This window comes from Diabrotica undecimpunctata, chromosome 2 (assembly GCF_040954645.1).
Source record: "Diabrotica undecimpunctata isolate CICGRU chromosome 2, icDiaUnde3, whole genome shotgun sequence".
NCBI lineage: Eukaryota > Metazoa > Arthropoda > Insecta > Coleoptera > Chrysomelidae > Diabrotica > Diabrotica undecimpunctata.
The window spans coordinates 67,476,317-67,489,454 of NC_092804.1; the positions used below are offsets into that span (position 1 = coordinate 67,476,317).

The window sequence follows — 13,138 nt, forward strand, 5'->3', positions numbered from 1 at the left end:
AAATTGATAAAATAAATGTATTGCCTTTAAATGATTTTATATTATCACTCTTACGTACTCCATAACGGCAAATAGATTTAAAAAATTGATTTGTTAATTGAGGTACTTTTTTCTTTATTTTCGTATTTCTTTTTTGGACATCTATCACATTTTTTTGATGAATAGACTTTGTTTGGTATTTTGGATCTTAATTATGTGCATTATGTTCACATGCACTTTATTGTTATTTATATTAATAACCTAACATGTGTGTTTACAAAAAACTGTAGATACGAAAAAAATGGCTGGCACTATTTTGTGATGAGATAAATAAATTAAAGAGCAATAAAATACGTTGGCGTCAATAAAACAACAATGCAATATATTAAAAATAAATATTTAATATCGTTATTAAAAATAATACCGAAATAATACAAAATGTTTAAGGAATAAATATACAGCCTGCATAAATAGAAATCTGCCATACTGAAATTTCAATATTTGCACAGCAAGTAGGTAATATATGTAGCAATAATTCTTTTAACATACTGAAAATAATACATACAAGAAATCATTATAAAGAAAGTAAATAGTTTAAAATATAGCACCAATCATATTTATGTCAAAATAAATAAAATTAAAAAAATCTTCGTTGTATGGGACAACTGAAAACAAAAAAAAATTGAATAGAGTAGTACAATGAGGAAAAGACATCTTTGAAAGTATTTTCATATATGCCAAAATATTTAGAGTTTTACGAGAATGTTTAAGACAAATGTTTCTAAAATGTAGGTAGGCGTACTCTGGTCTGATATTTCAAACAGCTGCTGACAAACAGAAAATTTCTGACTTAAAAATTATAATGAAGATATCTACATGAACTGAATACCGGTCTGGCGAACAATTTTCAACGAATGCACATTTGTTGACCTTTGGCTCGATGGACACCGGCCGATTGTAAGAAAGTGGTAAGCCATGGTGCCTAATGATCGGGTAAAAATTTAAATATAAAGATATAAAAGGTTGTTCTTTTATTGAGAGAATATATCTCTATAAAAAAGTTAAGTGTTACATAGGTCTTATATTTTTAAAAATTCGATTTTTTTTTTATTCTATATGAAGGTACTTCCAGAGTATTCACACCAAACATGGAGTAAGTTCGAGCAATATTACCTGAGTTATATAGATACCGCGCGGTCGGTACGTACGCTCTCGTAAATTCTAATTAAAATCGAGTAACAAACTGTAAGAAAAATAACGGGATTCGAAATGTGTCGTTATCGTAGGAGTATCCGTATCTCATGGATGTAAATATTTTCCAAATAGTTAATAGATTAAGACCAAAAACTTAATTGCCACAGAACATAATTAAGGGTAGAAAACAGACATATTTTGGAAGTGTGATAGAAAACAACAAGCATCACATTCTTTAGGCTATAATGCAAAGAAAATTAAAAAGAAGAAGTGGGTCAGGACGACTAATTTGAAAAATCTGAGACAGTGAACTTAACCAGCCTTTTAGAACTATTCACAAGATATAAACTAGACGAATCTCACTATATAGATATTAAATTTTAATAAAACATTAGACATGCTTATCTTGTTCACAAATGATATTTACACAATATGTTTGTTAATGCTTTGTATTACATATTACTATATTTTTGCCATGCAAATACAAATTGTTGAACTGTCATCAACGTAAAAAGGAATTTAAATATTTAAAATAAAAATTTAGATATAAAGTTGGGTATATCATTCTTATAAAATATTATATTTATAATACAATACAATATGTCTGAAACGTATATAAAACAAATCTACAAATATATCTTGATTTTATATTTTCTTAAATGTTTTCGACACATACCTAAAAATAAATATAATTTACTTGTCACAAATATGATTATGTCCAGAAGTATTACAGTTAGATTCCTCCTTCAGATAGTGGAAGAGAATTTTGAAATTTTTAGAATAATCTCTATCCAAAGGTACGCCTAGTTTGTCTGATGCTAAATAAGCTGCTCCTACGCCATGCTCAACGTTTAGTCGCATAAGCGTTAGCTCTTTTACATCCGTTGTAGCCAAATAGTTTAAAAAACCAGGTTTTAGTAACTCCCAACTATTCCACACGGAACCAACGCAAGTTATATGTATTCCACCTTCAATATTAGTCAACTTTGGATTTGCTTTTAAAACTACAGCTGTAATACTTTTGGCAATATAGGTTCCTGCTTTACTGAATATGTGTTGAGCCAGAGGATCGTTCTTGCGTGTAGCCAATTCTGAGAGTTTTTTAGCTAAAGACGATATAAACGCCTTATCAAAATTGGCGTAGAAATAATCAAGTATATCTGCTTGTGTTTTTATTTTGAAATGTGAACGAATGACATCCCAAACTGCACGTATCGGATGTGGAGATTTTTCAAAACTGTCTAATTCATCAAAACATATTTTTATGGCCATATGAGATATATTCCAGGCTAAAAAAGAGAAAAAAAAATTAATACAAATTAATACCTAGGTAGTCTAATAAACATACAACAACAATTTGTTATAGAACATCAAAAACTGGAGACGATCTTTTCGGTGAATTTACACACGTTTCTTGATGATGACTTTCTTGTTGCGTCTGATAGTCTTGTCTCGAAAAATAATGAAGTTATAGTATTTCATTTGCTAGATCGACATACAACGTCTATACTAAGTAACAGTATTGATCACAGTAAGTCACTATTTTCATATTCATATGCATGTTTCGAGATTGTCGAAAAATCTTTCCTTCTAATATATTTTTCATAATATGTTGGTAGAAGCGAATATATTCGTTCTAGTTTATTTTTACGTGTGTTGTCGTCTAGTCGTTGAAGTAAAGTTTGTATGGCGGTTACATAGAACTTTTACTGTCTCTTCTGATCATTGCCATCGATTTCTCATTTTTTTCTAGTGAACTTTGGTATTATTCTGGTTGTACGTAAAAGCTTTCAATGGTACTGAAAATCAGTCCACGTAATCCATGAATGCTTATTATCTCGGTACCATAGCAGTGATTTGTTCAGAAGTGTTGTTCTGATTCTATTGGCTGATAGCTCTATAAGTGTCACGGTCTCCATTCCATAGCTCATAACTGGTAGAATACAACTACTGTTGAATATCCTTCTTTAAATTTATTGGTGGATATATTTTTATTTTCAACACAACACTGAGTCTTCCTATTGCTGCCCGAGTCATTCGGATTCTTCTAGTTATCTCTGCCGTTTAATTCTGTTTGCCTAGTTTGGTCCTGTGACCTAGGTATATATACTCTTCGACATTTTCGATCTTACTTCCATCTAAGTCTATTGTGATATTTTGATTTGACATCACTTTTGTTTTATTTAAATTCATTTTTAAATCGATTTTCGCAGATTCTTGTTTAAGCTTCTTTAGCATGTAGAATAGTTCCTCTGTATTATTACTTGTAAGTCCTATGTCATCGGCAAATCTTAGATAAATTAAAAAAACTGCCACCATCGATTTTAATTCCGCGTTGTTCCCAATTTAAAATTTAACTTCTTGAACACGTCGTCTAATGCAAAAGTAAATAATTTTGGGGAGATCGTGTCTCCTTGTTTAACTCCTTTTTCTGTTCTTACTTTGCTTGTTGTTAGACCTCCTGCTACGTTTATTTGCCTAGTTGCATAGTTAACTCAAGTATTAAAGCTCGGGCATCAAATTATGTAACGTGTTTGCGTAATATCCACTGTATTTCGGGTCTCAACAGCGACGGAAATTTCTACAGCCACAGTACGTCATAGGACTATAATTAAACCGATGCAAACTGTCAGCTGCTGTAAGAATAGACAGATATCAACCGAGTCTCTCTAATACACGACACAAGGATGCAAAGTTTGTTTAACAGCAAAATCTGAAAACGCTGCTATAACCTCAATAATTGCTGTGTAAGTGTATATTTGTGTAAAATAACCGAGATGATCTTCTAAAGACGTTTTAACTTCGCTTTGAAGTCCTAGATCCAACACCTGGAAACTACTTAACCGTCGTACAAGTCTTGCAGAGGGTATCTAAGCAGCACCTACCAAGAGGTTACAGGAAACAATGCATACCAGGTCTATCAAATGTCTCCAAAAGCAAATTAAACAGGTATGAAAGACTATTCAACAAATACCCATTCAGCGAGGAAACAATAAATTGTGCCAACGATCTTATGACAGCACTGAGTGAAGCTCCACAGAAGAAACGAATAGAAAACCTCGAGCGTTTGAACATGTCCCATAACAGCAAAATTGCTTGGAACCTAATAAAACAACTAAACGGCGATCTAAAGGTGAGCAAAGCACCTTCGATCGTTACTCCCAACCAGATAGTCCATTAACTACTTCTTAACGGCAAACATAACAACACATGCAAAACCGAAAAAAGGTACTTTTAGAAACCTTTCGCCATAAAAGGGCTGAATAAAACACTAAATTCACTGAAAAATGGGAAAGCCGCAGAAGTCGATTAAATATGCGTGGAACAAATTAAACATTTTGGCACCGTAACAAAAAGCTGGATCCTATGCTTAGTCAATAGCTGCCGAACGACATTTCAAATACCAAACCTGTGGACGAAAACAAAAATCACATCTTGGAAAGACTCTGAAACGCCGAAGAGTTACAACCCTATTCTCAGATTTGCGTTTTCCACCTTCAGGCCCGACTGGCCAAAAGAAAACTCAACATCACCTAGAATGACACCTGCTAGACGTGCCACACGGTGAAAAAGCCCGATAGAAGGTGGATGCACGCAATCACCTTTTAAGGAAACTTAATAATAGTAAATGGGGAGCCAAACCCACGGTACCATACGGAAGACCAACAGCATAGGCGCCATACTTCTCAACGGCGGAATATGCATGCCCGCTATAAGAGATCTAAGCACGCCGAGACAGTAAATGTCAGTCTGAATGAAACTTGCAGACTCATTACTGGCTGTATGAGACTAACCCGTCTGGATAAACTGTATAAATCTTCAGGCCTCTCGGATGCTGACTCCCGTAGAACGGCCCACTAATTTACCGAAAGATCCAAACAAACCTTTGAAAACCGCCACTCCCTTTTTGGCCACCAACAGTATCCTAGCAGACTGAAATCAAGAAAGCGTTTCCTTAGCGCCCTGCTAGACGAACCACCACCCTGTTATCCACTAACAGAAACTCCACAGAGCAGCATTTCGAGTGACTGGTCAACGTGGCTATTTATCTAAGCATTTATCACTCCCATACAATTAACGAAGAGGTAGAAAATATTGGTCTCTAAGTACATTTAAACTCAATAGGCGTTTCTCACGGGCTGCAATCCATCAAACAGCACCAGTACCTCTACGATGTTGTTGCCTTTGCTCTGTCGTCAAGTCGAGTCGTTTCAAACTCGAATTCTGTGGATCCGTTACTAGAAATACCAATTACTATAGTAATTGGTACAATACTAGAAATTACTAATATCCAGAAATAAAATTCCGACTTCCCTTCTGAATCATAATTCCAATAAAAATCCGAATTTTTATCAGTATTTTTATCCCAAATATGTAAAAATGTAACATTAATGATGTTCTTATGTTCAGAACCAAATTATGCAGAGGAACCATTGCTGCATCTATATCTGAACCTAGAGTTAAAAAGGTGAAAGCAACAAAGAGCCTGCAGACATAGAATCATCAAAATGTTATGTTCTTGAACCTGCCAAAAATGTTATCGAAAACCACTCACCCTCATGTGATCTCAATTGTTATCAATTTAGTCTATTTCTAAGTAATACAAAGCTATTCACCTGGAAGATACGAAGAAGCTGATTGATGTGCAAGGAAAATTGCTGTATGTGTCGATAACAGAGTGTCGAAATACAGCAGGTGATATAAAAGCTTATGTTAAGGTGTGCTTACATCTGACACTTTTTCCAGAAATATATTCAGAGCATTAGACAGAAAATGACTTGTTTTTTTACATATTGATAGTAACATCAAGAAATTTATGTCCTGAGTCGAATATCCCTTTCATTTCACGCACAGCTCATTTTATCTTCAGTTAGAGTGTGGATTTTAGCTAATTAATGTTGGAGTTGAGGATTGAGGATTCGGATCAGTTTTCGAATTTTTTAAGAATGAAACCTGCAGGTTTTAAAAAATTTGCTTGTAAAATTAGTCCCTTGATTGTTCCAATGATGAGTGTTGGTTGTCAGATTGTGTGTTGTTTTCATTTGAGGCCTCCTCGCTTATTACATTCTATTAAAAATATCAAAGATTGGTTAAGTGTTGCCAAGAAATTTGGGTTGAAATGAAACTTCAGTAAATGTTCTGGTGTTATTAAATATGTTCTTATCCAAACATCGCACAATAGTTGTAGTTACCATTTGAACTATAAAGGGAAGCATAGTCTTGACTTATTGCAGCATATTTATACACTAAAAATTGATGATGTCACCTACAAATTCCTTATCGTCCCTGTTGGCGGCAATGGAAGACCATCAGATGGGGGCGTTTTCGAAGCCAGTAGAGTTGCAGATTTCATTGAAGCTGCAGCAAAAGGCTTTAAAAATATACGTCTCCGAGGAAGAACATTATGTATGCCAAATATTTTTGTAGCAGACAATGCTTTTCATTTGCAACCGTATATCAAGAAACCATATCCATTTAATATTCAAGAGACTAGGCAAATTTATAAGTAAATACTCTTTACAACAAATAGTAGAAAATCTCTTTGGCGTTATGTCTAGTTAGTATATTTAGAGGATTAAAAAAACCTCTTTTTCTTACTCCAGAATATGAGGAATCTTTAGTTTTGTACGTTTGCAGTGGACATAATTAGTTATTGAAAAAATGTGTACAAATATATACGGACCTGAAGGCACATTTAAATAAGAAAATTTAGAAAAAAAATAGTTGTAATTCATGGAAACTGGCAACATGAAGATTCGGCAACAGATAGTCTCTGCTTTATTTGGCACATTAAAGCAGTAATAACTTCGATCGCGACTTTTTTGTCGCGCAGTTTCCCGGCACTTACGACACTATACGTTGATGAAGACCCGACTTTCGTGATAAGCGTCACACCAGTTTGACCTTATAACTAATCCGTGTTTTCATCTACTGTTATAAAAGTATCGACACAAGTAGCTGCAGCAATAGCAATTCCTCACTATTTACATTACCATAGTTTCTGGATGACGTAAATATTACGATATAAGTGTCAGATATAATTTTACCTTTAAGAAAAAGGTGCTAAAGACAAAGGAAGTGAAAATCTTCTTAAACCTCATTGAAGCTAATTAAAAATGACGTTACAACTTATAAACCTTCAACCCAAAATATTCGTCAAAGAGTACATTACATAGTAAAACCTTTAAAGTTACTATTAACCATTTTCCAGTTGTGTGTCCTCGTTTTGCTAATAATCGAATCGCATTAACATACCTAACAGTATAAACAATTTATTAGGCTGCAATTTCTCGATTGATAAAATTAAAAAACAAATTTAAATGGTTCATCATGATTGTATCGTTTATGCTTACCACTTCCTTCGTCTCCTAGAAGGTTTCCCCAACCTCCACATTGAACCTTGGATCCATTAGGATTTATCAAAAGGGTATTTGATCCTGTTCCTGCAATACAAACTACACCACCAGTCTTTGATGTAGCAGCTACTGAACCTTCAGTATCACTAGCTACCACCACCTTTTCTGCTAAATTTGGATAGTCTGCTAGAAGTCCTTTTTTTAGTACATTATTTGTTTCTTCTTGTTCACAGCCGCTAAGACTCAGACCCTACAAGAGATATTTAATAAAATGTTATTTAAAAATAAGTTTCTAGCTTCAATGTAAGAACTTGTAATACTACTCCAATCATCAGAGACGAAAATGCAAATGAACCTCTAAAAATCATACAAACAAGCTGAATTTTGCTAAGAGTGTCAATTTTAGTACCCTTAAAAGATGCAATAAAGTTTACCACTTCTATCCCCGGGCTTTGCCCTAAAACCCACTTGTAAGGGCGAAAACGAAAAAATTCAATTTTCCAAAAATCTGCAATTGAACTGAATTAATAAATTTTATTGATTTCATGTGAATCGCAAAAAAAGGCAAACATCGTGCAACGTTTATTTATTAAACATATTTATAGAAGCTAACTTTATTTTCGGTAGAATACAAAGATTGCGTATAAAAGCTGCTCTCTTCATCTTTAAAACGCATTTTGATTTTTGTCGATAGGACACTCTGATCAAAAGATATCACATTTTTACCATCGAGTAGATACAAATTTTATTTAAAATTGATTTCGCGCGCGTAACTAATTTTCAACATCGCCTGTCGCTTCAACCGTTGTTTCTGGGAGAACGGTTCATTTTACGAAAAAGTGCTAATAAACATTTTTGTTCAAAATTATCTCAGTTACATATTTTATTTGAAATGTGCTTTTCTACAGCGTACATATTCTTGGTAAATCTATTTTTCCCAATGCTAGGGGGGTTTAGGTGAAAGCGGGGGGTAGGAGTTATACTTTTTTGCATATTTTTTGTGGTGTCAAAATTGACTTTCTCAGCAAAATTCAGCTTATTTGTATGATTTTTAGATGTGAAATCTCTGATGACTAAACTATACTGACTCTACCGTAATCTCTCCTCCCACAGAATGAAAATTCCATTCAGTTATCAGACAAGAACTTCACGCTTTGATTAATTTTTTAAACGGAAATAGTTTTAATTGTAAACTAATACGAACATATTTAATTATGTCTACTTGCAGACTGTTTGATAAGAGTGATAAGAAAGTCAACATATGGGATTGAAAAGTTTGACACGTATTTGTTCCCTTAAACATTATCTGGAATATTGTAACACTCTTCGAATATTTTTTCATGATGATTATTGAACAACTAATAACAGTCACTTTTGCATTTTTTCAAGCAAAGATATACGAAAAATGTTATATCTCTCTCCATTTTAATTTAGATAATTAAATACATATTTAAGTTGAGTAAACAGTTATGAAATCGGGTACAAATTCAAAATGTCGTGCTGAGAAAGAAATATTATCTATGTAAGTGGCATATGGAATACCACATCGTGGCGAGAAGATGTCCCACTACTGTCCACGACAATCTAAACAGGTGAATCATTCTCAGAACCACAGCATATATACAAATTTGTTCCTTATACTGTGTCAGAACGTCAATATAGAACAGTAGATTTTATAAATGTAGCAAAACGAGTTCCCATTCACTTAAACATCAAATTAATGAATTATTCATCACTAAAATTTGAAAAACAACAAACAGCTTATTTTAATTCCTGTTCATCAAAAATAAATAGCAAGTTAAACATTTCCCAATCCCAATGAAGTTAGCTGCTTAGAAAGAAAAAAAGGATTTTTAGGTAAAATGTACTTTGAAAAACTATAAATAAATTTTCAGTGGTACCTACATATTTGTTTTTACTTTGTATCTCAAAAGTTAAGTAACAACTCTGGTAAGTACATATAGACCAGGGAAGACCGGTAAATTATATGGAAAAGTGACACAATTTTACTGAAAAATAATAGAAAATCAGTTAAAACGAGAGTTTTTAAAATTACACAAAAAACTTTGACTTCCAGTGAGAATAAGAACAATACCACAAATATTCAGCTTTCAAAATTTCAAGAAATTTCACTTAATAGTTATTGCAAAATTGAAATTATTTAACTACAAAAAGCTTTTATCTACAAAGAAAAACTATTGGCACTACATGAATTCTGAAAGCATCAAATTAAAGAAAAAGGCTTATTGTAAAATAGATTTGAAGAAATACTGTGAATTTAAGCTTATAAACAATTATATTTAATTTTTCTTTCTTTCTCCCCTTCCTTTTACCCTATCAGGGTGTTGGATATTATATTTAATTGAAAAGTAAAATTTATTTTTAAAATATATTATTTATAACTATAATATATAAATATTTAAGTTACTTATCATTTCACAACCTTCTCTACTAACAACAATAAGAGAAGAGAAAAATTTTGAAAAATAAATATTTATTTTAAATTGTTTAAACAAATTACTCAGTTAAATAAACAATGCTTAAACTAACTAATTGAATTTTTATAATTTATGCAACGAGGTATCCCAACTTAAAAAAAAACATCAATTTTCGTTGATTAGAACCGGAGATATTGCGACTTTTATAAATTTGAATTTATGGATTCAGTTTTTAAAATAATTAAATAAGAGGAGAAGACGATAAATAAAAAAGGGCTAACTTGGATTCTAAAGGCCCTAGCAAGGCTCCTTCAAGAGGACTTGATATGATTACGGATCTCGTTGCCCAAATATTTAGAGCAAACCGTGCTTTGGAATATATATCCAAAGCTTGGAGAAAACCGAGGGCAAGCTCTATATCAAAACCTGCGAAAACATTTTACACATTTGAAAAATCATACAAACCGATAAGTCTGACCTCATTCATATTAATAACAATGGAAAAAAATACTGAATGACTAGGTATATCAAGAATAAAAATCATACAGAAAATAATTTGTACCCGCTGCAATGGGTTTATCAAACAAGGAAGTCAGGTGAAGCCACCCGATACAATCTGGTGTCAAGTCCCGAAAGAAGTTTACACCAGAAGGAAGTGCCCCTTGCCATTTTTTAGAGATTGAAGTTATATTTGATAAGACCTCTATCGGGTCTTTACAGAAGACTGATGAGGAAGAAAACTGAGGTGTCATGCACGTTATAGTTGCCACGAAGTTTTTAGAAATCCCTACTGACTTTAGAACATCAAGGTTATGTTTCTGCTTTTTAAGTTAGCACTATTGTTTTTTTTTTGTAATGTTACTAAATTTTTGGTTCAAATAATAAATATTTCTAGTAATGGTATAGTAAAGTAATGGTTTTTAATTATTAACTATTATCTACTCTATCATTCAAGTTCAAAGAAAAACATTTCCGATAGTTATCATATATAAACAAATAAAAAAAAACAAAAGAAGAAAGAACACAACTGACGAATGGCCTTAAAAAATTTTAGTCATAAAAACAAATTGTACACAATGAAAAGAAACCGAGGCCAAAAAGCAATAATAAAAATGGAATGATTGGGCAAATAAACATTCAACAAACGTATCTATCTTTCTCGAGCACTTCTTAATGCCCAGGTTAAACGTCGGAATGATATTTTCATATTTCTTGTACCCACCTCTTTCATCCTTTTAGGTCCCTAGCTAGTTCCTTCATTTGTTGAAATGATTTTCCTTTTTCTCTGTATATTTTCAGTGGTTGTTCCAACCATCCCATCTTTGGCTTCCCTTTCTTTTTTCCGTATCTCTTGGATTTCATTACTCTTCTTACTAGTCTGCTCTGTTCCATCCTAATAATATATCCAAACCAGTTTAATTTTCTTCTCTTGATTTTAGATCCTATCAGCGCTTACTTCAATTCGCTTCTTATGTAATCATTTCTGATATGATCCATTTTTGTGACACCAGCTATTTTTCTTAGTTGTTTCAATTCCGCTGCGATCAGCGCGCTGTTCATTTTGGTGTTAACGACCCATGTCTCGCTTGCATACAACAGTGTTGGTATTGTTACTGCATTATACACCTTAAGCTTAACTTCTCTTTCTATTTCTTTTTTTCCAAAAATCGTGTTTACTCAGTGCATAGTAAACCTTGTTTGTTTTCTTCACTGTGTTTTGATATCTCCTGATCGATTGTTCGGCCATCTGATATTAGTTCTCCTAAATATTCAAAAGTTGATTCTGTCTGAATTTGTATCTACAAAAATCTAACATATCTATAACGTATCAAACGCATCTATAGTCGGTTCGCTATTCCCAGTCCGAACTGTCTAGTGAATTTAGTAATTAATTTTTTGCGAAGTTAGTTACTTTTTGACAGACTAAAAGTGGCTGGAAATTACTATACAACCAAACACACGTACTCATTGGCAATATTAATAGTAAACAAACTAAAGGGCAGATATCGAGCACAGTTTATTAATTAAATCTTGCCCAAGTACTTTCGCTTCCTAGCGCATCTTGAGGGGCATTTCGTCAATTTTGGCCTATCCAACAATAATAGAATGTCATAAACATAAAATTGTACATTACACTAGACTACACAAGGACAAACATTTTAAAATTTTTAAAAAACAGGCGAAGCTACATTATGGTTGGCATCAGGAGAGAGAATCTAAAAATAATAAAAATTTTAAACTGTTTGTCCTTGTGTAGTGTAGTGTAAAGTTCAATTGTATGTTTATGACATTCTATGATTGTTGGATAGGCTAAAATTGATGAAATGCCTCTGAAGATGCTCTAGGAAGCGAAAGTACTTGGGCAAGATTTAATAAATAAACTGTGCTCGATATCTGCCTTTTATTTGATCAAAGTTCATTTATTCGAGCATTCAACCTTATATCAATATAATAAATAGTTATGTTAAATTATAACAACTGAAATATATTTTTTAAATATATACTACCCAAAATTTTATGGGTTTAGTATACACTTCCACTATTTATACTAATTCTAATGAAAGAAGTCTATAATAAAAGTTTATTTAAGCTGTTTATTTAAGCTTTAAGCTGCTAGGAACTTTTGTGTTGTAGGTTTCCAGTTCTGAATCTGTCAAAATATGCCCGAGTTCAGCGAATGGGCCTTATAAAAATTTAAACATTGGTTAGTTAAAAATTATCCAAGCTTACCAAGGCATCTAATTTGGTATCGAGCGGTATGTTAGCTTTGTTTTTTGCATCATCTATAAGTTGAGCTATCCTTTTTTGAGCTTCTTTCATGCCTGCTAAATGATGGTTTGTTCCTGGTCCTGGAGCTTGTCCTAATATATTTCCTGAAGAATCCAGAATAATTGCATTGGAATGTGTTGCTCCCCTAAAAATAATTTATATTTTATTTATATAAATATGGATCTAATAATAAAATTTGTATTTTAACATATATAAAAACGGTCAGTAGATTTAAATTTACAGCTTGTTCTTTTAGTATTTATTACCGGCAACCGGCAACAAAAATTTAAAAATTTAAGGACATTTCGATATTGTACGAAATATTTTTTACAATTGTTCACACTTCATGTGTAGAAAATTGTTAGACGAAGATTAAACATGTTAACTTCTAAAATATCGGAA

General features: G+C 32.6%; 1 protein-coding gene across 1 annotated transcript in view; it reads right to left on the reverse strand.

Moving 5' to 3' along the window:
• Positions 1 to 357: 357 nt before the first annotated feature.
• The window catches only part of Nagk (N-acetylglucosamine kinase), a 58,605-nt gene continuing 45,824 nt past the window's right edge, over positions 358 to 13,138 (reverse strand). The window contains exons 2-4 of the mRNA XM_072523059.1: positions 12,698 to 12,881; positions 7,527 to 7,779; positions 358 to 2,462 (exon numbers count right to left, since the gene is read on the reverse strand). Coding sequence (XP_072379160.1) covers positions 1,867 to 2,462; positions 7,527 to 7,779; positions 12,698 to 12,881 — 1,033 coding nt within the window. The 3' untranslated portion in view covers positions 358 to 1,866. The remainder of the gene's footprint in view (positions 2,463 to 7,526; positions 7,780 to 12,697; positions 12,882 to 13,138) is intronic.